The sequence below is a fragment of the Rhinopithecus bieti genome, unplaced genomic scaffold (genome assembly GCF_001698545.2).
Source record: "Rhinopithecus bieti isolate Rb0 unplaced genomic scaffold, ASM169854v2 scaffold_20129, whole genome shotgun sequence".
NCBI lineage: Eukaryota > Metazoa > Chordata > Mammalia > Primates > Cercopithecidae > Rhinopithecus > Rhinopithecus bieti.
In genome coordinates this window covers 584,368-607,935 of record NW_016809657.1, presented here as the reverse complement: position 1 = coordinate 607,935, position 23,568 = coordinate 584,368, and the positions used below count along the sequence as shown (strand labels likewise).

Below are 23,568 nucleotides of genomic sequence, written 5' to 3'. Positions count from 1 at the left end.
CCAGTGGAGCCAGTGTACCACTTGCCATCCTCCCAGGGACACAAGGTAGGGGACGGGTGTATGTGGGGCAGGTGGTGGGCTGGGGTGGGGGGAGGGGAGGTGGGGGATGCATGGGCACCCTGGGGGCCAGCAACTCTGGGAAAATGACAGGATTGATTCCTGTTTGGAGCAGGCGACTCATCCTGGCTGTGGTGACAGCTGTCTCTGGGAGCTTGGTCGGGGGTCTGAGTGTGGGGAGGGCTCTTGGTGACCCCTCCTTCTCTGCTCAGCGGGATTTCTCCCACTGGGACAAGGTCAAGGTCCTGCTCAACCGGATCTGCCGGAGAAGCCACCACCACCCTGAGCCCCCTGCCCCTCCTGATGGCTCTGACCCCAGGTGAGCCCCGTGCCCAGCCCAGGTTAGGGCACGGAGAGGAGACTGATGAACCAGGATGCAGAGATTGTCATGCCAGTTGTCAGTATTGTCCTCGCAAAACTTGAGAGGCAGTCTGGGAGGGGCTGCTAGAAGAAACAGTAGTTAAAACACCCTATTTGCAGATAAGGAGGCTGGGTTCTCGGTGCGGCTGGGGGTAGTTGCTTTTCCAAAGCCGCACATCAGTGACAGCAAGGACCAGAATGTGGGAAATCTGCCTACCCTAGCTCAGCAACCCCTCACCCTCCATGCTGACATTTAGGCCACCTCCCAGGTTTGTGGGGAGAGCAAGGTGGAGCACAAAGGATTTCACAGTGGGTGAAAGCCATCATGCCTCGGGGCTTGTACCGAATAGTTCTCCAGGGGTAAGAAGTACCAAGTCATTTAACAGCCCCAGGTCACACCCCCACCCTGCTACCTGCCAGTAGATGAATCATGTGCTCTCAACTCTAGGGCCATTGTTAGTTTTATTTTCTCGTCCTAGCCTAATGTCTTCTTTTTATTCCACAGGATCGAGTCCAGGGACCTCCCTGAAAGGCCTCAGTGCCGCCCCCACCGGAAAACCTTGATGCCGTCATTAGTGGTTAAGAAACAACGAGCACAAAACCTTTCTGTAGGCTGAGACCTCTCGGTGCACCTGGTGACCCTGGGTGGAGGGGACTTGCTGTGAAGTCTTCCTCGCCCTTTGCCCTGTTGCTGCTTCTCCACATTGCCAGGAAAAGCTGCTGACGCCTGCTCTCCTCTCTTGAGTGGAGGGTGAATCTTGCTCCTCTAAGCAGTCTGGTCAGGAGCCCTGGTTTCTTGAGAGGCCCCCAGAATGCGGCAGCTCCAGGGCTACTCCTCCTCACCAGAAATCCCTGGGCTTCCACAATGTGAACTCATTCATTATCAGGTGTCCGTGGAGTGTTTCTGGCACGGTGACCTGTCTGGGCCCAGCATGTTGCAGATGTGTATTTATGCACAATGGTATGCATATCTCTGTGTGACTGTCAGTGTTGCAAGCTGGCTGGATCCAACCATCTCTTCTGAAATAATGCATCCAAAGGGTTGATATTCTGGGGGAGGTCACTGCAGAAGGATGGAACTGACCTTTATTCCTCAGTGGGCAGATACTGAGCTTTCTGCCTCAGAGCCGTGCTGGCAGCCCTGGGACAGAGAACAGTGTGGCTTTGACTGCCTCTGCATGGAGTCTTGCCCCAGACTCCTGAAGACTGCACCAGAAATGAGGAAGATCAGGAACAACCTGGGAACAGAAGAATAACTTTCAAAGCCAGTGCTCAGCTTCTCTCCCCCATACTAGCATTTACAGGCCCTAACTCAAACCAGATGCCTGTACTAGTTTTTAGACCCTAAATCAACCTTTCTGAGCCACAATTTCCAGCTGGGAATAATGATGCCTGCCCTACCTACCTCACAGACTTGTTATGAGGATAAAGTGAGATTAAACTGCCTCAAAGTGCTTTGTAAACGTTAAGTGAATAGGGACGGGGAGGGATGATGGGGAGGTCGGAGGATAAGGGGGGCATGGGATTGCTAATGGGGACTAAAATGGCCGGTCTCTGGCAAGATTTTGAGCAGGCCACTTCATTGAGGCCTCTTAGATTTCATATTTGAGAATTAGGGCACTGATTCCTGACTGGCTATAGGCATGGGAGTCACTGGCTTGAGTCAGACACAGGAATGTCTCTTAGAAATGGCCACTGATAGGCATCCTCCTCCTCCAGTCGGGAGGGGCTGGTTCCCTTATCTGTTGCAGTCCCGACTGCCAGAGGGAGGTGGGCGTGGTAAGCAGTCGGGGGTTCCTTGTGTTTGGGGGCGCCGGCTCCTGCTGTCTTTGATCCCGGAACCAACGATCCGAAGCCTTCTTTTCTGATGGGATTCTTCAGCGAGGACACTACCGAGGCGCGACTTCCTGACGCGCATCCGATCCGGGAAAGCGCACTTCCGCTCCCCAGTTGCCGCGGGATAGCAGGCCGGCGTGGGGGAAGGGAGAGGTCGGCGGAGACGAGGGAGGGACCATATCCGGGAGAGTGGCAGCTTCCGACCAGTGGTCGCGCTTCCGGAGAGGCGCTTCCGGTGGCGGCGGCAGCAGCGGCTGTGGTGGTTCCGGGTGTCTTTGTCCCCCCGGTGTCGCTGCCCTGGCCCGCAGGTGGGTTAGGGGCCCCGTCGCCGCCCCTCTGCCCCTTTGCCCCTCCCTCCCTCCGCTGACCGAGGGACTGCGAGGGCCGGGCGGCGAAGATGCGTGGGGCGCGGAAGGGGCCGAGCCCCTCTTTGGACCGCAAGTCCCGTCTCCCTGGCAACGGCCTCGGCCTTGGGGGCGGGCGGGAGGAGGAGAAACCGCGCGCCTCAGTCCTCCCTCGGTGGCCTCGCCGCGGCCCTGCCGGGAGACCTGGCGCTGGCGGCTGCTGAGGCCGGAGCGGAGGGCCCGGGAGCGTGGGAGCAGGAGGGTGGCGCGCAGCCGGTTTCGCGTTCGGTCGGCCAGGGAGCTGCCTTCCCACCAGCCGGTCGAGGAAACAACGGGTCGGGCTTCCGGGGAGAGGGCTCACACCATCTCCTCGCCGGCACCGACCTCCTCCATTTTTCCGGGCCCTGCGTGGAGGGTTTTGGCGGATGTTTTTGAATGAAGGAATGTCATCGGGGCTCTTTCCAGCCCCTCACCCCGCCAACTACTCTGGGGGTGGCGTGGCATAGTGAGAGGAGCGCTAAGTGGTTGGGTGGCCTGGGTGTGAGTACCAGTTTTGTCACTACCTGATTATGTGGCCCCGGGCAAGTCTCTTGATCTCTCTGAGCACCAGTTTCCTTGTCTGTAAAACAACATGACAATATGACCCACCACTAGGTTATTGTGAGGACAAACTGAAACAATGTAATTTATTGTTTCATTTATTACCTCTCTATATTTTCTCCATCCATTGCCTTCATTCATTCTCATTACCCACCTCCCTGTTTTCATTAATATCCTTACTTAAGATTCTCCACTTTTCCGGGTATAGATGGAAATTTTCCGTGTGAGCTGTTAACTTCTTTCTTTTTGGATTGAAGGCTCTTCCCCACGACTCTGAAAGAGGACAGCGTTCCCAATGTCCCAGTTTAAGCGCCAGCGGATCAACCCACTTCCAGGGGGACGCAACTTCTCAGGTGATCACTTTTCTCCCTACCTGGCCTCATCCTGGAAAGTATGTGCTGTGAAGTTAGTTTGGGGTTTCCCTGGTGGAGAGCAATTTGCTGCTGATGTTCCTCTGGAAAATAGGAGATTCCCATCGTGGTTGCCAGTGAAAGCCCTGTGGAGGAGCTGGCTGGAGCTGTAGCCTTTGGATTTACCACATCCTTTGGTTGACTCTAGTGCTTAAGGTGGTAGGGGCGGTTCCTGGAGATTACTTCTCTTTCCCCATAGGCACAGCTTCAACATCTCTTCTGGGCCCTCCTCCTGGTTTGCTCACTCCTCCTGTGGCCACAGAACTGTCCCAGAATGCCAGGCACCTTCAGGTAGGTTGGGCATCCCTTGTAGTTTCAGCCCTTGGGACTGGATGCATGGAGGCCTGGTGCTCTTGATCTCTTACATAATAGTGTTGATCATTCCTGACCCCTCTCCTGGTAGTGGGCTAATATGGGGTTTCCCAGATAGCCTTCAGACTGGGGCATCTTCATTTTTCGCTCCAGGGAAATTTTTAGCATACGTCTTGGAATTAATGAACTGGAAGTCCTAGAAGAAGCTTGTGGGTCAAGAACCAGCTCAAACATGCCCGACCCTTAATGATGGAGTATGCCCACCACACACCTGTACTTCACTCTGTGTGAACTCTTGATGCAGTATGCTGAGCAGGGGTGTGGGTTGAGATGAGACCTTCATGGCAGAGTGTGATTTTGTCCAGTTTCCTTTCTTTTACTTTTCAACTGCTCCCTTTTCTTACAGGGTGGGGAGAAACAGCGGGTCTTCACTGGTATTGTTACCAGCTTGCATGACTACTTTGGGGTTGTGGATGAAGAGGTCTTTTTTCAGCTAAGGTAGGCTTGAGGTTGGTCCCCTACTGGAAGTGCTTATTGAATTCAGTTCTGTCACCGTGCTGGTATTGCCCGCCCCCCTCCCCAAAGCCATTGCTTTGCTGTTTTTGTGCAAGGTGGGGGAAATCTTGATGGGAAAGGCCTCATAGGGGCAGTCAGGGTGGCTTTGCCGGGGTCCCTCTCCTAACGGGGCCTCCTGGCTTGTGTGCTGGCAGTGTGGTGAAGGGCCGGCTGCCCCAGCTGGGTGAGAAGGTGCTGGTGAAGGCTGCATACAACCCAGGCCAGGCAGTGCCCTGGAATGCTGTCAAGGTGCAAACGCTCTCCAACCAGGTATTCATCTCTCCTTAGCATGTGCATTGGAAAGGGGAGGGATGGAAGCCCCTGTGCCCTGACAGCTGGGCAAAACTCTGACTTTTCTCAAGGGGGTGGGACTGCATCTTTCCAAGGTAGTGAGTGCTTCAACCATGGGGTCCCCTGAATTTCCTGGCTCCTGTTCTGCAGCCCCTACTGAAGTCCCCAGCACCTCCCCTTCTGCATGTAGCAGCCCTGGGCCAGAAGCAAGGGATCCTGGGAGCTCAGCCTCAGTTGATCTTCCAGCCTCACCGGATTCCCCCACTGTTTCCTCAGAAGCGTGAGTACGAGTGGCACTATTGTTCAGTGTGGCTTTATGGGGTAGTCTGGATCAATGGACTTTCAGGTTGTTGCTGAAAGTCCATTAGCGTAGAGGTGGGTACTTCTGTGTACTGGAAGAAAGGTGGGTGATCTGGATAGGTGTTTAGGATTTTTTTTTTTTTTTTTGATGGAGTCTCGCTCTGTTGCCCAGGCTGGAGTGCAATGACCCAATCTTGGCTCATTGCAACCTCTGCCTCCTGGGTTCAAGCCATTCTCCTGCCTCAGCCTCCTGAGTAGCTGGGACTACAGACATCCACCACCTCGCCTGGCTAATTTTTTGTATTTCTAGTAGAGACGGGGTTTCACCATGTTTGCCAGGCTAGTCTTGAACTCCTGACTTCAAGTGATCCATCCGCATTATCCTCCCAAAGCGCTGGGATTACAGACGTGAGCTACTGTGCCCGGCTGGTTTGTAGGGTTTTTGAGTCACCAGTCATTTCCTTTCTGCAGCTCTGAGTCTCTTCCAGACATCCCACACACTTCACCTGAGCCACCTGAACAGATTTCCTGCCCGGGGCCCTCATGGACGGTTGGATCAGGGCCGAAGGTAAGAGGATGATGTCCCTTTTTTGGCCACTTGTTGACACTAACATTCTCTTTATTTTATTATTATTATTTTTTTGTCTTGGCCAGGAAGTGAACCCAGGTCAACTGCTTGGAAGGTGGCTATGCTTACCACTAACATTCTCTGCCTGCAGCTAGATCCTAGTCCCTTTTCTCTGAAGTATGTAGACACACTGAAATGTATATAAAAATATTGGAATTTTATACAGTGGTTTAGCAAGCAGGGAGCTGATACAGTTCATCTTTCAAAATGTCATGTTGAGATATTTCTTAAATGCTCTTTTGTTTCTAGTCCCTAAGTTGAGATGACAGGAATAGAAACTCAATAGTAACATGTCAAAAGTAGCACTGCAGTATCTCTTTTAGTTGTTTAAAACGTTCCTTTATAGACACCATTCTCATAAGTATGCTGTTAGAAGGTGTATATTGCACTCTGCCTTGGACATGCAGGTAGCTTTCTCAGCCATGTGTGGAGCAGGCATGGCTGATTTGGGCCTTTAGGGTATCCTGGTGATCCTGTCTCATCTGTAGCATTGGGGACCACCAGGAGCATGCTGTCCCATCCTCTCTCCAGTTCACATGTTCCTTCTTCAGTCTCACTCTCCCTGAGTGTTTTGCTTGTACCTCTAAAAGTTAAGCTCTAGCCTGATTTAAGACTCGTTCTAGTTCTGTCTTCATTTTAAACTTGTCATAGTGGAGAATTTTAGTATATGCAGGGTAAACAGAAAGGTATGAGGAACCTTATACCCATTACCCAGCTGCTTCAAGTATCAGCTACCATTCTTTTTCATCTCTACCTCCATCTACTCACTGCTCCCACTTGATTTTGTTAAGGTAAAAAAATTTAAGGTGGAACTTACGTAGATTGAAATGCACAAATCTTGACAATTTTGACAAATGAGAAATCTCATGTAACCCTTAATCCTATTTTTTTTTTTTTTTTTGAGACAAGGTCTTGTTCTGTCATGCAGGGTGGAGTGTGGTGGTGTGATCATGGCTCATTGCAGCCTTGATCTCTCTGGCACAAGCCATCCTTCTGCTTCAGCCTCCAGAGTAGCTGGGACTGCAGGTGTGCACCACCATGCTTGACTAATTTTTTAAAACGTTTTTTGTAAGGCTGGGTGCAGTGGCTCATGCCTATAAATCCCAATGCTTTGGGAACCTATCTCTACAAAAAAATAAGTAAATATTTATTATTTTTGTGGGGGGCAGAGAAAGGGTTTTGCCGTGTTGCCCAGGCTGGTTTCGAACTCCTGGGCTTGAGTGATCCTCCCACCTCAGCCTCCCAAAGCGCTGGGATTACAGGTGTGGGAATTCACCTTTGTGAATTCTAACTAGGGGGAAGCTTTGGGATTGTTTGCCATGGGGTTTCCACTACTTGAAACCCTGTGTCCCATTCTCCATTGTAGACACCATATTCATAAGTATATAAGTATATCTAGTGGCTGGTATATGTTTTGCATTTACCCACTTCTCTTGTCCTGTGCATCTTACTGGTCCTCAGTTTCCAAGGACCTTCTACCTCTCACATTGTGTGAGTTTATTAAAGGCTTCATTACAAAATCACAGCAGGTGCCTTCTGAGACAGCGTAGCCTGGGTGAAACTCTGTGACTGCTGTGGACTTTCTGCTTTAGGGTTAATTTCAGGCTTTCTCTAGTCAGTTGCATTTTCAGGCTTTCTCTAGTCAGTTGCATTTGATTGTCCTGGATGTGCTGAGACCCATGCAAGGTCTGTTGTATTACTTTGGCCATTATGCTTCAGTGTCACAGCTTCTACAGAAAGGATGTACAGGTTGAGCATCCTAAATCCTAAAACCCAAAATACTCTCAAATCCAGAACTTTTTGAGTGCTGACATGGCACTCAAAGGAAATGTTTATTGAGCGTTTCAGATTTGGAGTTTTGGATTTGGGATGCTCAGCCAGTAGGTATAATGCAAATATTGCAAAATCTGAAAAACATTCCAAACCCAGGACGCTTCTGGTCCTAAGCATTTCAGGTAAGGGATACTCAACCTATACCACCATTGGGAGGGAGATATTATATTAACATCAGTCAGTAGAGAGAATGTGCAGAGTGGGGCCCAGGGTGGTACAAAGGAGGTCATTCTGGGGCAACTTTTATGAAGGACTCAACCACATTAATGTTTTGCATGGAAGCCAAGCTTTATTTTGAATTCCTGCCTTTGGGATGCAGAGAACAATGTCTTTATTGAGCAGCTACTGCTGAGCTGCGGTTTTAGACAGGTGTACCCTGGTGGGCTCTGCTGCTGTGGGTCCTGAGAGGTTAGCCCCTGGTGCTGCCTTATGACCTCCTGACAGTGTACAGGAAGGGGAGGAAAGTGACCACACAGTGTACAGCGTGGAGTGGATCATAACAGTTTAGCTAGAGGATCATAACAGTTTAGACATTACTGTGAGCTGGAAAGTTGTCACAGGGGCTTTGGCATGGGTCTTCTATTAGACACACGGGCTACTGACATCCCATCGGGGCTTGAGAATAAGGCCACTTTAAGATGCAGATGATCATGCACGTGGAAGTGACCCAGGCCAACAGAAAAGAACAGGCCTCATGATAAATCTGTTCAGCTTAGTCACTGGGGTGTGATGAATAGGGAAATGACCCAGGCAGGTCTAAAAGGCAGAACAGAAACCTTCCGGTAAATACAATCAGCTCAGTTACCGAGGCACAGATAAATGACAGTTGATTTTATTTCTCTCATGTGACATGGGGGGTTTTCCCCTTATCAGTCTGGCACTTTATAATGAATGGTCTAAAAGTTTTTTCTTCTCAACTATTTTTATTTATTGTACCCGTATCTATTGCATTTACAATGTAGTTATAGTGTAATACTGTAGTGACTTATAAAAATGTGTAAAGCAGTACATGCTATTATATAAAATTAAAATAATAGAAATATGTAGGCCAGGTGCGGTGGCTCACACCTGTAATCCTAGCACTTTGGGAGCCTGAGGCGGGCGGATCACTTGAGGTCAGGAGTTCAAAACCAGCCTGGCCAAGATAGTGAAACCCCATTTCTACTAAAAATACAAAAATTAGCCGGGCATGGTGGTGGGTACCTGTATTCCCAGCTACTCGGGAGGCTGAGGCAGGAGAATTGCTTGAACCCGGGAGGCGGAAGTTGCAGTGAGCTGACATCGCGCCACTGCACTCCTGCCTGGGCAACAGAGGGAGACTGTCTCAAAAAAAAAAAAAAAAAAGTATATATACATACATATATATATAAATATGTACGGTTTCTACCTTTTCTCTTTAACTGTTATTAACAGATAGGTATTAAAGAATTTCAGAAAATAAGTTTGAAAAGGAAAATCTCTTGCCACTCTTTTCTCCTGTGTTCTAGTTTAAATCTATACATGTGCATACTTTTGCAATTTTAATCTTAGAGTTCAAATTATTTTGTGTATATATAAACAGTTTTCCATATTGCAGCATAATCCTGAGTGTTTTAATGGCTGCGTGATTGTTTTATTTACTATAAAATTTGGGTATTTGGTTTATGTATTTGGTTTTTTACTCTCAGTTTATGCTGCTTCCTATTTTTGCACTATGTGTAGCCTTCTTCTTTTGAATTAACTTTCTTTTCAACTTAAATTTTCAAGAGTGGAATTATTGGAGCAAATGGTTTGAGTGTTTTTATGACTTTAATGTGTATTATTAAGGATTTGTAGCTGTCACTTTTTTTTTTTTTTTGGAGACAGAGCCTTGCTCTGTTGCCCAGGCTGGAGTGCAGTGGCGTGATCTCGGCTCACTGCCACTTCCACCTCCCAGGTTCAAGTGATTCTCCTCTCTCAGCCTCCTGAGTAGCTAGGACTACAGACATGTGCAACCACACTTGGCTACTTTTTTGTATTTTTAGTAGAGACAGGGCTTCACCATGTTGGCCAGGCTGGTCTCAAACTCCTGACCTCAAGTGATCCGCCCACCTCGGCCTACCTAAGTGCTGGGATTACAGGCACCTTGTAACTGTCTCTTCTAATAAACTTCATAGAACGCATAGCATGGATTCATATAAAGTCCCTTGTTTTTAAAAGAGAAATCAGTTTTTTTCTCATTTCAAAAAAACATGTTAACTATAATTTATGAAGTGCAGAAAAATAGAAAATTATTTGTAAGCTTACTGGAGGCTTCCACCATTAATATTTTATTTCCTTTCAGTCTTCTAAAGTTGTTTTTGCAGTAGCTCAGGCCTACTGTGTATACAGTGTTGCAGAGTGTGCTTTTGCTTAACAGGAATGTTTTTCTATGTTATTAAAAGAGTGTAAATATCCATTTTAATATCTTTGTAACATTCTGTCATATGGCTGTTAGCATGGCTTATTTTTCCATGTATTGAATGTGAGGGATTGCGCTTGTTTCCAGTTCTTTTGGTTCAGTGTGTATTGAATACATATAACAATGTGATTTCTTACTGTTGGTGATGGGTCAACCTCTAGCGATGACTATGACTCCAAGAAACGCAAACAGCGGGCTGCTGGAGAGCCCTGGGGTGCTAAGAAGCCAAGGCATGACCTGCCTCCTTACCGGGTCCACCTCACTCCCTACACTGTGGACAGGTGAGCGGCGAGGCTGAGGTGGGCTGAGACTTGCTGCTGGTAATAGTTTCTCATGTAAATGAGATGGGGTCTATGCAAGTGCACATGTGTGTTCTCACAGCCTTTTCTTACAAAACAAAAAACACATGGAAACCTGTTGTACATACTGTTTGGTGGTTTGCCTTTTCACTGAATGTACGTTAGATTTTATTTCATATGAACATTTATTAGATCCAGTTTTTTTTTTTTTGGCAACTACACAGTATTCATTGAATGGACGAACATGATTTATTTAACCAGTTCTCCATTAGCACTCTATCCTAAATTTTCTTGGAATGGACATCCTTCTACCTACACCTGTGTGTTTGTTGAGATCAGTTCCTAGAAATGGAGCAGCTGGCTCAAAGGCTTTGCTTTAAGCTTCCATAACTATTGCCAGTTCTCCCGAAGAGGCTGTGCCCATTCTGCTGTCACCAGTGGGGTGTGGAATCCTTATTTCCCCATGCCTTTGCCAACACTGTTAGCTGACTTTTTCATCTTTGTCTAGTTGGTGACACATGATAATGTGATTTGCATTTCTTTAATTATAAGTGAGATTGAGCATATTTTCATGGGCTTTTAATTCTTACGTATTTCTCTTAAGAACCTATTGATGTCAATTTTCTGTTTTAGGCTTTTGAACTTTTTGTTACTGATTTGTAAGTTCTTTTATATTAAGGCAATGACCCATTTCTTTGTCCTGTATTATAAATGTTTTCTTTTTTCCCTTTCCTAGTTTGACTTTTGCCATCTAGAGGTTGTAAGTTAAGTGGTCAGATCTGATCTAGCTTCCTTGAGAGGTGCCTTACTTCAAAAGTTCTTTCTCAGACTAAAAAAAATTTGCCCATTTTTAAAACTCTTTGATGGTTTCATTTGTAATGTTTTAGTGTTTGCTCAGTCTGGATTCCCTTGTTGTCTTCCTGTAGCCCCGTCTGCGACTTCCTAGAACTCCAGCGTCGTTACCGCAGCCTCCTAGTCCCCTCAGATTTTCTGTCTGTGCATCTGAGTTGGCTGTCAGCCTTCCCTCTGAGCCAACCCTTTTCCCTCCATCACCCGAGCCGGATCCAGGTCTCTTCTGAAAAGGAGGCAGCTCCAGATGCTGGTGCTGAGCCCATCCCTGCAGACAGTGACCCCGCTTATAGTTCCAAGGTAAGCTGACAGGTGTCTGTCACTTAACCTGATTTCTGGAGGCTGAAGGCAGCTCTGAGTGTCTCCTCCTGCACAGGTACTACTGCTCTCTTCCCCGGGGTTGGAGGAATTGTATCGTTGTTGCATGCTCTTTGTGGATGACATGGCTGAGCCAAGGGAGACGCCAGAGCATCCTCTGAAGCAGATTAAGGTAAGAGCTGGAGGGCAGGAGGAGATGCATTCACTGGTAATGTCCAGAACCTGTCATGTTTTGAGTGCGCGGCTCCTGTTCCTGAATGCACAGAAACGAGGCATCTCGGAGCCGAATGCCCCTCATTTCACCCAGGACGAAGGTGCAGCTCAGAGCTGTTCTGACTAGTCAGAGCTAGGTGGCTGGCTCATGTTAGCAGATAGAGACCTCACTGTGTGATGGACTTCCCCACTTCCTGCTCCCTTCATCCTGATGGGTGGCAGCCTTGCCCTGCAGTAGGAGACCCAGGTAACGGAGTTTTTTGTTTCGTATCCCTGATCTCTTTTTGCAGTTTTTGCTGGGCAGAAAAGAAGAAGAGGCAGTGCTGGTTGGGGGTGAATGGTCTCCTTCCCTGGATGGCCTCGACCCCCAGGCTGACCCACAGGTGCTGGTGCGCACCGCCATCCGCTGTGCACAGGCCCAGACCGGCATTGACTTGAGTGGCTGCACCAAGTGGTGAGTGGGCTTCCTGAGCCTTGGTTACACCAACCCAGCAGGTTGGGGAGGCCCAGTCCCTGCCCCTTTCTGCTGGTTAGCTCTCTTCTGCCCCCTAGTCCCGCTCCTGCCCCCTCTGCTGCCTCAGGCTAGCGTGGGGTGTATGCCAAAAGCCAGCTGAGCCCCAGGCTGCACTTGAGACTTCCTCGAGTTGTCCCCACACCTTGTAGGGTGCTTGTACGGTTGCGGCCTCCCCACTGACCATTTCTTGAGGACTTGGTCTGTAGCTTTGCTGTTGTGTTTTCAAAGCTTGGCTCGCAGTATGTGCTTATTGAGTGCTGACTGGAAACTGAAGCCCTTGCCTGTGAATGTGGTGTCTGCGTGGAGTTGTCACTAAGGAAGTTAGTACTTCCTTTTGCTATGTGCAGGTGGCGCTTTGCCGAGTTTCAGTACCTGCAGCCGGGACCCCCCCGGCGGCTCCAGACAGTGGTGGTGTACTTGCCGGACGTCTGGACCATCATGCCTACTTTGGAGGAGTGGGAGGCCCTGTGCCAGCAGAAAGCTGCAGAGGCAGCTCCTCCGACCCAGGAGGTACCAGGGGTAAGGCTGTGCCTTAGCCAGCAGCGGGAGATATAGGTGGCCTGATCCTGGGACCCAGAGGGTCTCATCTTGGCTGTTGTCACAGGAAATGGAGCCTACTGAACAGGCACCGGACGCCTTGGAGCAAGCAGCAGACACTTCTAGACGGAATGCAGAAACTTCAGAGGCCAGCACACAGCAGGAAACGGACACTGATCTCCCAGAGGCCCCTCCACCCCCGCTAGAACCTGCTGTCATCGCACGCCCTGGCTGTGTGAACCTGTCCCTCCATGGGATTGTGGAGGATCGGAGGCCAAAAGAAAGGATCTCTTTTGAGGCAGGTGTCAGAGCCTTGGGGAGGCTATGGGCTGGGATCTGTGGGCCTTGAGCAGTCTTTCTTCCTGATGCTCATGGACCCTGCCTCCTCCCCGTCAGGTGATGGTGCTGGCCGAGCTGTTTCTGGAGATGCTCCAGAGGGATTTTGGCTATAGGGTTTATAAGATGCTGCTGAGCCTTCCTGAAAAGGTCGTGTCCCCACCTGAACCTGAGAAGGAGGAGGCGGCCAAGGAGGAAGCCACCAAGGAGGAAGAAGCCATCAAAGAGGAGGTGGTCAAGGAGCCCAAGGATGAGGCACAGAATGAGGGCTCAGCTGCCGAGTCAGAGCCCCCACTGGTGAGTACCCTGCCACCTCAGGCTGTCGTAGTGCTTACCGTGACCGCGCATCTTCACCCTGGGCTCTGAGTGCTTCCTGCGCCCTAGCTCATTCCCCACTCCCTTGCTCAGCACGCACTGAGGCCGCACAGCTAGTAAGTGGCACACCTAGTGGAAGGGAAGGTGGCGCAGAGGAGTGCAGGGAGCATGGCTGAGCAGCCTGACAGCATAGAAACCCCAGTCACTGAGAATGCTTAGCAGAGTCAGGTGCTGTGATTGCCTGATGGTTAACTAGAAAATTTTGTAGGCGGGGTGTAATCCCAGCACTTTGGGAGGCCGAGGCGGGCAGATCACGAGGTCAGGAGTTTGAGACCAGCCCGGCCAATATGGTAAAACCCTGTCTCTACTAAAAATACAGAAATTAGCTGGGCGTGGTGGTGCATGTCTGTGTTAGCTACTCAGGAGCCTGAGGCAGGCGAATCCTTGAACCAAGGGAGGTGGAGGTTGCAGTGAGCCGAGGTCATGCCACTGCATTCCGCCCTGGGTGAGAGAGCAAGACTCTCTCGAAAAAAAATAAAAAATAAAATTTGTAAACCTTTTCTAAAATACTAGTCTTTTTTTTTTTTTCTTTGAGATGGAGTCTTGCTCTGTCACCCAGGCTGGAGTGCAGTGGTGCAACCTCGGCTCACTGCAACCTCTGCCTCCCCAGTTCAAGTGGTTCTCCTGCCTCAGCCTCTCGAGTAGCTGGGATTATAGGCACCCACCACCATGCCTGGCTAAGTTTTGTTTTTTTGTAGAGATGGGGTTTCACTATGTTGGCCTGGCTGGTCTTGAACTCCTGACCTCAGGAGTGCTGGGATTACAGGCGTGAGCCACTGTGCCCAGCTGCTTTTTGTTTAAATACTATCAAATAAATGTAGTTTCTTCTGGGACCAAGATCAACTTCTGAGGAAAAAAGCCCAGGTGTCTGGTGATGCCCTGGCATGCTCTGAATTCCACTTAATGAAATTAAATACATGAAATGAGATGGTGTCTAGAGCCCTCCATACAGTGTCTGGGGCACGGTTATTACTCATGTGGCAGCCATGATTACTATTGGTAATTACGGTAACTGCCTGCCTTCTAATCACCTTCGTCTGCCTCCCTAGAAGGAGGATGGGCTTTTGCCCAAACCACCCTCTTCTGGGGGAGAGGAAGAAGAAAAACCCCGGGGCGAGGCTTCCGAGGACCTGTGTGAGATGGCCCTGGACCCAGAACTGTTGCTTCTGAGGGATGATGGAGAAGAGGAGTTTGGTATGTTGAGTGGTGAGAGGGGAGCTCACAGGCTCGGGATGTGGCTTTCCACCTGTGGCCAAGCTGGTTTTAATTTTCAGACTGTGGAGTTGGGTGGGCCCTGCTCTCCGTTTATCTTGGGCTTTCTGTAGCAGGAGCAAAGCTGGAGGATTCGGAGGTCCGGTCCGTTGCCTCAAACCAGTCAGAGATGGAGTTCTCTTCACTTCAGGACATGGTGAGGCCTCTTCTCCACCTCTCTGGGCCTCAGTGGTGGTGAGGGCAAGGCCTCCGGCACACTCCTGGGAAAAGAATGCTTACCAGTGATTTCCTTTCTTGATGGACCCAACACACAGTGTGGTCCTTGGCTTATGGAAGGGCACCTTCATAGGCTCCAGGAGAACATTTCAGTGTCTGTCGGGGTGAATGGGAGAGAGGTATTTGATCCTCTGCTGAGAGAGGAGCACAGGAGCTTTTGTGAAAGTGCGCCAGAGAGGAAGGCTGGCTTGGGCATGATGAACATCAGTCAGGCTGCTTGATGTTTTGTGTTTTAGAGACGGGGTCTCGCTATGTTGCTCAGGCTGGAGCACAGTGGTTGACAGGCATGAACATAGTGCACTGCAGCTTCGAACTCCTGGGTTCAAGTGATTCTCCTGCCTTAGCCTCCCCAGTAGCAGGGACTTTAGGCATGCATCACTGCATGTGACCTGAGCTGCATGTGGCCCAAGCCACTGGATTCTGAACAGGCTGAATCCTGGGCGATAGAGCCACTGAGGGAACTATTTGAAAATCCTGCTCATGTTTGTTTTCTTTGCAGCCCAAGGAGCTGGATCCCTCTGCTGTGCTCCCCTTGGACTGTCTGCTTGCTTTTGTGTTCTTTGATGCCAACTGGTGTGGCTACTTGCACCGGCGAGACTTGGAGAGGATCCTCCTTACCCTTGGGATCCGGCTCAGTGCAGAGCAGGTACCTTCTTTCTTCTGCCGCAGGACATGGGCACAGGCCTGCACTTACTCCTGCTCCAGGTTCCTGCCCACGGCCAGGGTCGGGGACTGAGCCTTCTGGTCAGCAGGTGTCTGGGGGTGTGTTTTCTGCAGGCCAAGCAGCTGGTCAGCAGGGTGGTGACCCAGAACATCTGCCAGTACCGGAGCCTTCAGTACAGCCGCCAGGAGGGCCTGGACGGTGGCCTTCCCGAGGAGGTGCTCTTCGGTATGTCCTGAGCCCTGCAGCCTTCCTGGGGCACGGGTAGGGCAGGCTGCCCTCTCCGGAAACCCCATCCTGCAATCTTTTTCATGGTTCCCTCTAGGAAACCTTGACCTGCTGCCCCCTTCTGGGAAGAGCACGAAGCCAGGTGCCGCCCCTACGGAACACAAAGCCTTGGTGTCCCACAATGGCAGCCTGATCAACGTGGGGAGCCTGCTGCAGCGCGCGGAGCAGCAGGACAGCGGCCGGCTCTACCTAGAGAACAAGATCCACACACTGGAGCTGAAGCTGGGTGAGGGCCTGGGGCTGCGTCCACCACGGGGGCACGTGCAGACCAGTAGGGAACCCGTTGCTTAGGCTCAGGCGCTGCCCTGTGCTCTGGGCCTTGATGGAGCAGCCGTCCCTCTGTTTCCTCCTCCACCTCGCAGAGGAGAGCCATAACCGTTTCTCAGCCACTGAAGTAACGAATAAGACGCTGGCGGCAGAGATGCAGGAGCTGCGAGCCCGGCTGGCGGAGGCTGAGGAGACCACCCGGACGGCGGAGCGACAGAAGACCCAGCTCCAGCGGCTGCTGCAGGAGCTCCGCAGGCGCCTGACCCCCCTGCAGCTGGAGATCCAGCGGGTGGTGGAAAAGGTAAGGTGGGGGTGGACCAGGAGGCAGCACAGCTCCTTTCCCTGAGCTCCAGAAATCCCCAGAAGGGTGCTTGCCCCTATGTCGGGAGTGACCAGAGGGCCAGCAGGCACCAGCTTCTTCCTTCCATCGCTTGCCAGGCTGTGTGCCCCTGGTTGCAGGTTCTCTGGGAATTGAGCAGTCAGCAGCGTGCAGCGGGAGCTTCCCAGCAGGAGACAGTCCGCAGTCCTCAGATCGCCTTGCCAGGCCTGATTTTGGGTACATCTGTTTCAAACAGGCTGACAGCTGGGTGGAGAAAGAGGAGCCAGCACCTAGCAACTGACGGCCTCACATGGAACTGCCATCCTGTGAGGGCAGCGGTAGCGCTCGGCAAAGTTGGAGCCCTTGCGGTACCAGAAAGCAGCGGGAGCGAGACCTGGGAGCCAGGGCAGGGGTGACTGACCCCATGCTCAGCCTCTAGGGGACGGCAGGCCATCAGGCTGGGGGCTGTGCTATGTGGGATGGATGTGTGAGGAACCCCGGTTCCAGTTACAACTAAATACAACATCTTTTGCACCCCTAGAATGTCATATTGCCCTCAACCTTGGTATTTCTCCTGGGGCCCTTTTAGTCTTGTGCTGACTTTCTCCTGTCCTTTTCCAGTTTAGAATAAGACAGGGGAGAAAAAGGCTTTTCAAGTGTGTGACAAGGTCTGATGTCAGTGAACTGAACTGAAGAGACAGACGTGGAGCCTGGCTGGGGCTAAGCACCCCCTCCTCCGGATGGCACAGGCTCTGCTAGGTTCCAGATGCAGGCTCCTGGGGGAAGGGTCTCCCTTGGCCATCACGGGATTAGAGTCCATGCTAGAAAGTGCTGTGTTGGGCTGGGTTTGCCAATAGAACACTGTGTTCCAGTCACCCCAGATTTGCCAGAAGAAACCAGCACCTCTTTCCCGTGGCTCCTGTGTTCAGAATGTGGTATTGGCTCTGGCCCAGCCTTCTCCCCTGTTACCCATAATTCTTGCCTCTTTCCATAATCCGTGGTTTCAGTTTGACTTTGTATATAAAGTTGGGTTTTTTTTTTTTTTTGGCTTGTTTTTTAAATAAACCAAAGTCAAAAACAAACCGAGCGTGTCCTCCACAGCTCTTCCTACTCCTCTCCTAGGCTTGCCTGCGTGCCCTCCTGCCCAGCATCTCTGCTGGACCACAGTGCAGTTCACTCCAAAAGGTGGGGCAGGGCTGGGGAGGTACACACAGACCCCTGCGTGCTGGGCTGCCTGCTGGAGGGTGCTGCTGCTCAGCGGAGGGCAGCAGGCCCTGGAAGTTTCCCCTGCTCGCCCTAAGTTACAACACAATACCATGTGGACATTTCATTGAAAACTTTACTTGAAAAAATAAAATTCCAAATACTCAGGTGAGACACAAACCCACTGTTTTTGCTTTGAGACCTGTGAATTCTTGTGGGACATTCTGTGTGGTGGGACAGTTCCACTGACAGTTTGAGGTCCCGAGGTAACAGTTCTCAGTGACCTCGGGAACCCCAACAACTTGGGTCCCAAAGTCACGAGGGTAGCTTTTGTCTTGCTGGGAAGCTGGCTAAGGGCCTGCCAGGGCTGGAGGACCAGCTCTCCTGGGCAGGGTTCAGGGCCTCTCCCAGAAAAAAGAGACTTAATTTAAGTGAAAAGGCAACGAGGGGCCAGAGGGCTCCCCAGGATGGGTCTTTTGGAGGTAGATTTGATGCCCACAATGTATGCAGGGCTAAGACCCCCAACTGAGCCGACAAAGCCCATGGCTTCAGAAGGGCTGCAGCTTGCTCAGGCCCTGGGCCAGGATGCATGCTGGACGGTTCTCCAAATAAAAAAGCCCCAAGGGTTTGTCTACACTGCTTACCTGCTGGGGTTGTGAGTGGGGAGACGGCGGCCTGTCTAGGGATCCTGGTGCGGGGCTCAGGAAGAGTCACTCATTGCAAAGGGCCGGCAAGTGAACCAGGGCCATCTCTGTCCCCAGCCTGTGAGAGGAGCAGCTAGTCCTGAGAAGGGCAAGGACGAGCGAGGCTGACCGTGTCACAGGAGTCGTCCAAGAGTGACGGGGATTCAGTCATCGGCCACAATGGAGAGGGCCCGGAGCTCACTGAGTTTGGCCTCGTTCTCCCGCTCCCGCTGCTCATCGGAGTGGCCTGGCTGGTCAAGCTGCTGGGTCAGGTCTCCAAAGATCTTGTGCATTTCCGAGTAGTACACAACCTGGGGGAGGTGGCGGGTTGGCACATGCTGGCTCCAGGGAACCATGTGCTTCAGGGGGCGAGAGGCTCACACTCCTCTGCTACCCCCTGCCCTCACCCATCTGGAGCTGTGTAGCAGCATGCCTTTGGGAATGTGCAGGGCACGGAAAGGCTCTAAGACTGAACCAAAAGGAGCCGGGGAGCAACAGGGCCTCAGTGGCTGGAGGTGGAGGTGCCCCTGCTTTGGGCGCCTGGTTTCCCCAGCAGCAGGTGCAGGAAGGCATGGGCCTTCTAGGGCAACTGTGGGATGATGGGCACCATGACTGGAGTTCTACTGCTTTTTGTAAGCTAGGGAAGAACCCATGGCTTTTGTCCATGGCAGAAAGAGGGCATGGTAGACTGGTGGCTGGCTCCTAAAGCCCTAAGCCAGCTTTAGAAGCACAGGTGAGAAAGGGGATGCCCGTCTAGCCTTCCATTCCCTCCCAACTTGCATCCCACCCTTGCTCATGGCCCAAGCTGCGTGGCCAGGGGGACAGCTCAGAGGCCAGGTTCACTGCCAGGGTCCCTCCAGGGAGGCACCAGAACCGGGGTGGGAAAGGACACAGGGATGAGGGTGGGGCAGGTGGAGGAATGGGGGGGCCTGTCAGTTCTCACACATGGCTGAGGACCAGGGGCTTCTCCACAGACAACAGGGGCCACTTCTGCCTCAGTTTCTATCTCATGACCCAGTGAACACATGCAGTTTCCTGAAAGCTTCCACGCTTTGCACTCTAGACACAAGGAGGAGCTCTAGACACTAAGGGGACCTTGTGGGAAATGCCAGGTGGGGCAGGGACCCACGGCTGACACTCCTGAGGCGAGATTTCTGCCGGCCGACGGGGAGCTAAAGTGAGCTGGTCTCAACACTGCTGTCACCTCTGGGCTGGGGGTGGGCTGCCCTACCCGCCCCTCCCTGCCCAAGCCACTGCGCACTGAGTCACCAGGGATGCTCACTTCTCCATGACTAATGGCAGCCGGGCGGGCGAGGGGGAGGCTGGGGCCCAGGAGGCAGTCAACAGCCCCCAGCAATGCTGCCTGGTTACAGGGCATCCCTGGCCTCCCATCTGCTCCAACCTGGGCATGCAGGAGCCTGGCACCCTGTGGCTTCCTCCTGTGAGCAACAGGAGGGAGGGTGTAGGGAAGCACCTAGGTGACAGTAAGGAAGGGCAGGCCCAGGTCTCCCGTGAACCCGATGGGGCGGCTGAAGGGAGCCCTCACTGCAGGAGCAAGCGTCGGGAGAAGTCCCCACCCTCCTGCAGAAGGTTCTAGGTCTCACTGCTGCCTACAGATGGCACAGGACCAAGGACGTGGATCACTGACAAGGCCCAGCCCTAGCATGAACCCTGCTCAGGCGTCCTGATTGGGGTGGGTGGCCACCCTGACTCTGGCCCGGCAGGGTGGGTGTGCGGGCCAGGGCTTTGTGGCTGTGACTGCGGGGCCTGCAGAGAACGGCCACTGGAGGGCGCCAGATGCCCACCCAGGCAGCGCAGAGTCTGAGGCTCAGGGACCTGGCGCCCATGACTGCCAAGGGTGTTGGGGTACTGAGGCTGTCGCTGAGTGTGAGCCATCAACAGGGTCCTGTGTGGAAGGGACCCGCTTCTGGCATGGGTGCCCACCCTTTTCTATTTTGCCAGTTGGGGGAACAATCTTTGCTAAAGGCTTGAAGATGGAGGAGGGTGAGGAGCGTGGGAGCCACGGGTGCTGCCACTCCGTGTCCTCCCATCCCCGAGTGGAAGGGGACACTGGGGCCTGGCCCGTGTCTGACCCAGGGCCCTAGCAGCAGCCCTGAGTGTGGCTCTCCCCAGGGCTCTGGCACCCCTTCCCTAGTGGCTCCAAGGCAAAACTGCCGTTTCCTGCTAAAAAGAAGACTGGCTCGGGGTGGGTAGGGGAGGGGAGCTGAGTCCTCAGAATAGGCCTCCACTCTCCAGATCCCTTTCTCCTCAGCACCACCCTGGGTCAAGAACCTGCACACCTGAGGGTGTGGGGCAGAGGGGCTACTTAGTGAAACGCAGAGAGATCCAGGGAGGAACTGCCAGACACAAGGGAACCTCGGCCATGCCTGGTCTGGGATTCACCAGAGCAACGTGAGGACTCTAGCAGCAGACAGGGCTCCCAAGTCACCGAGCCGGCGACTCTGGTGACTAGAATGAATTCCTTTGGGGCTGTGCCTGGGGTGGGTGCCCTGTCTTTGTGGAGAATGGCTAAGCCACCCTTCCAGCGTGGGTAACAGGGAGTGGCATGAGCTATGTCCACCCAGGGGAAGAGCGCCTGGGCCTCACCTGTGCTCGGATGAGGGACTCAAAGCTGGGCTGGAAGTAGTCGAGGCGGCTGCCGTAGAAGCGCGGCATCTCCTCCAGCAGCTGCCTGTTCTTGGCTTCGAAGTCCTCCCGCACAGGCCGCAGCTCCTCGCGCGCCTAGGGAACAAGACCCTGGGTGTCAAAACGCTGTCTCACTGCTGGGTGTGGGATATGGCATGGGTGGGGTGGGGACGGCTGGTGTCTTGGTCCTGGTGCCCCCAGGTGAAGGGAGGGACTTACCACAGGTGACCACGATGGCCCATCTGTCCAGCCCTTGCCTGCCTGTCTCCCCTGGTACCTGGTGGAGCTTGGCCAGCACTGGCCCCGTCTTCTCCTTTTCCTCATACTTCTCCACCTTGGCCTGCAGCCTCCTGTAGTCCTGCAAGGCCTGTTCCCGCCGCTTCACCGCCATGTTGAGGCTCGGGAAGACGCTGCCGAACCTGTGGGACAAGCTGGCTGGAGATGGGCCCGCTCTTGGAGGGGCAGCCTGGTAAGCACTCACTTTTCCAAAAATGTGCCCTGAGCACCTCCTAAGTGCCAGACCCTGCTCTAGGTCTTGGGGAGTTCACCGTGAACAAGACAGATGAGGCCCTGTCCCCCGGAGCTTGTGCGAAAGTGGACAATGTCGTGGGGTGAGGGCAGATGAGAGGGGGCAGGGCTGTGGGCCAGGTCCCGGCAGCACAAGATGGCCCGGGAATGAAGGGTGCCCTGACCCCCACCTCCTGTGAGCTTTATCACACAATGGACTAGAGGATTGTGGGGAAAGTGCCTTTGAAGTCATCTGGCCAAGACCTCACTTTTAAAAAGAAGGGAAACTGAGGACAGAGAGATGACCTATGACTCATCCAAGGTCACCATTGGGCAGAGAAGGTCTAGAAGACAACACAGGTGTCCATGTTCTCTGTCTGGCACCCTTTCCAGCCCTCACAGTGCCACTGGCAGGTGGCAGAACTGAAATCTGAACCCAGTCCTGGCCCAGGGCACCTTCTCCTTCAAGGGCTCCTTGGCAACACGAAAGCAGCAGAAATCCTATGGTTCTGCCACTGGAACAGCCAAAGTGCCAACCAGCTGCTTCAGGAAAATGGCCTGAGGACCTCCTACGACCCCACCATGACTAGAAGGGACCGCATAGGAGACTCAGAAGAGGGGCCCCAGAGAGAGCAGCGGTGGATGTCGTGGTGCTGCAGGTCCACACGGGCCTCATCTTTGTGACCCATGTGGCCTCTAGTGACCAGCAGCAATGCTCTCCTAAGGCCCTCGCTGCTGCTGCTGCTGGAGGGCTGGCCCTCGGCACGATGGCAGGGGGCGTCTACCAGGCAAGCCAGAGACCTTGAGTGCCCGAGATCTGGCTGTGCAGCCCAGGGAGCTCATGACTCTGTGGCCATTCGGAGGTGACCCAGGACCAGAAGAGTTGGTTCCTCCTGGAGGTTTTTATGGGAACCCAGAGAGGAGGAAAGACAAGGGCAGGAGGCAGTCACTGAAGCTTGGGTCAGCCGCTCACAGGCGCTCAGAGACTCACTGTCAGCTTCCAGGAGCTCAGACACCATGCGGAGCAGGGCTTCCCAGATCGGCCTCTCAAAGGGCATGACCCAGAATCTGGTTTAGAGACGGAGTCTTGCTCTCTCACCCAGGCTGGACTGCAGTGGTGTGATCTCTGCTCACTGCAGCCTCTGCCTCCCGGGTTCCAGTGATTCTCATGCCTCAGCCTCCCAAGGAGCTGGGATTACAGGCATGCGCCACTATGCCCAGCTAATTTTTGTATTTTTAGGAGAGATGGGGTTTCACCATGTTGGCCAGGCTGGTCTTCAACTCCTGACCTTGAGTGATCCACCCGCCTCAGCCTCCCAAAGTGCTGGGATTACAGGCATAAGCCATCGCGGCCGGCCTGGTTTTAAAAAGCCTCACAAATCAGGTGTCCATTTGAGGTAACAGTTTTGCCCGAGAATAAGAGGATATAAACTTTACCAAAGCATTAAATGCCCCAAACTAAGTCACAGACCCAGGGAGCAGATTTTGATGAAACGAAGGGCTTATCCCCAAGACAGGCTACTAACATGAATCCTCTACCTCAACAGTGTCCATAACTAACTCCCTGTCTAACAAGGTGCTAAGTAGGTGAAGCCACCAAAGCACCCTGAATTCTCACCCGTGCCCTTAGACAGTAATCAAACCAGCATCTGACCGACTTGCTGGGCAGAAGCCATGGGCCTCCCAGCACTGTGCAGAGAGCGCAGGCCCCTCAGCACTACGGAACTGAGGGTGGGAAGCAGACACCACCAGGACGCGTGGTCACCCATAGCGTGGGCTGGAGTGAGACCACTGGGAGGAGCTAGGCTTGATGCTTTTGCCCAGGGCAGCTGCGTGGTGGAGCTGCAGCTGCTGGGGAGCCCCGCCCCCTTCCTGGGCAGCTGAGAGGCACATGCTCTGGCAGCAGGTGCAGCTGGGCCAGAGAGGATACCAGGCCGCCTCTCCCACCACCCCAAATGGCCAAGGGACCACCGGCAGCCACCCCGGTCCTTGTCCTATCCTTGTGTTAGAAGCCAACTGCTGCTTGGATGGTCCCAGTGCCTGGGCCTTGTGGGTGCCTGGGAGCTGCCGGGTGGGTGCAGGCACTGGGACAGGGCATGGATGAGAGGCAGGCAGGAGGC

At 52.8% G+C, this 23,568-nt stretch overlaps 4 protein-coding genes across 8 annotated transcripts in view; 2 read left to right on the top strand and 2 right to left on the bottom strand.

Annotated features, from left to right (window-relative positions):
* The window catches only part of CUNH8orf58 (chromosome unknown C8orf58 homolog), a 5,764-nt gene extending 3,901 nt beyond the window's left edge, over positions 1 to 1,863 (top strand). Inside the window, 3 exon segments of the mRNA XM_017889966.1 lie at positions 270 to 376; positions 923 to 1,011; positions 1,014 to 1,863. Of these exon segments, the coding sequence (XP_017745455.1) occupies positions 270 to 376; positions 923 to 1,011; positions 1,014 to 1,141 (324 nt within the window). The 3' untranslated portion in view covers positions 1,142 to 1,863.
* LOC108540778 (proline-rich proteoglycan 2) lies at positions 865 to 3,101 on the bottom strand. Its single transcript, XM_017889960.1, has 2 exons — positions 3,071 to 3,101; positions 865 to 2,953 (listed from the first exon to the last, which is right to left on the bottom strand). Exons 1-2 carry the CDS (start codon positions 3,099 to 3,101, stop codon positions 2,307 to 2,309), a joined length of 678 nt encoding a protein of 225 aa, XP_017745449.1. The 3' UTR covers positions 865 to 2,306.
* On the top strand, positions 2,356 to 17,491 carry CCAR2 (cell cycle and apoptosis regulator 2). Of its 4 annotated transcripts, none has more exons than XM_017889962.1 (21): positions 2,356 to 2,561; positions 3,455 to 3,550; positions 3,807 to 3,898; positions 4,326 to 4,417; positions 4,630 to 4,744; positions 4,916 to 5,045; positions 5,537 to 5,633; positions 10,107 to 10,226; positions 11,171 to 11,393; positions 11,470 to 11,583; positions 11,915 to 12,078; positions 12,486 to 12,657; positions 12,743 to 12,973; positions 13,072 to 13,308; positions 14,436 to 14,580; positions 14,712 to 14,794; positions 15,374 to 15,520; positions 15,652 to 15,763; positions 15,861 to 16,049; positions 16,186 to 16,391; positions 16,666 to 17,491. In XM_017889962.1, the coding sequence occupies exons 2-21, from the start codon at positions 3,493 to 3,495 to the stop codon at positions 16,708 to 16,710; spliced, it is 2,772 nt and encodes a 923-aa protein (XP_017745451.1). In that variant the 5' UTR covers positions 2,356 to 2,561; positions 3,455 to 3,492; the 3' UTR covers positions 16,711 to 17,491. The 4 variants fall into 4 exon arrangements, with proteins under 4 accessions (XP_017745451.1, XP_017745454.1, XP_017745453.1 ...); XM_017889965.1 differs by having other exon boundaries at positions 2,455 to 2,561; positions 12,486 to 12,648; XM_017889964.1 differs by having other exon boundaries at positions 2,455 to 2,561; positions 14,715 to 14,794.
* Positions 17,492 to 17,728: 237 nt separating this feature from the next.
* Positions 17,729 to 23,568, bottom strand: part of BIN3 (bridging integrator 3) — a 47,986-nt gene continuing 42,146 nt past the window's right edge. For both annotated transcript variants that reach the window (XM_017889967.1, XM_017889968.1), the window contains 3 exons: positions 21,219 to 21,360; positions 20,903 to 21,037; positions 17,729 to 18,606 (listed from right to left, as the gene is read on the bottom strand). In XM_017889967.1, the coding sequence (XP_017745456.1) occupies positions 18,460 to 18,606; positions 20,903 to 21,037; positions 21,219 to 21,360 (424 nt within the window). In that variant the 3' untranslated portion in view covers positions 17,729 to 18,459. The remainder of the gene's footprint in view (positions 18,607 to 20,902; positions 21,038 to 21,218; positions 21,361 to 23,568) is intronic.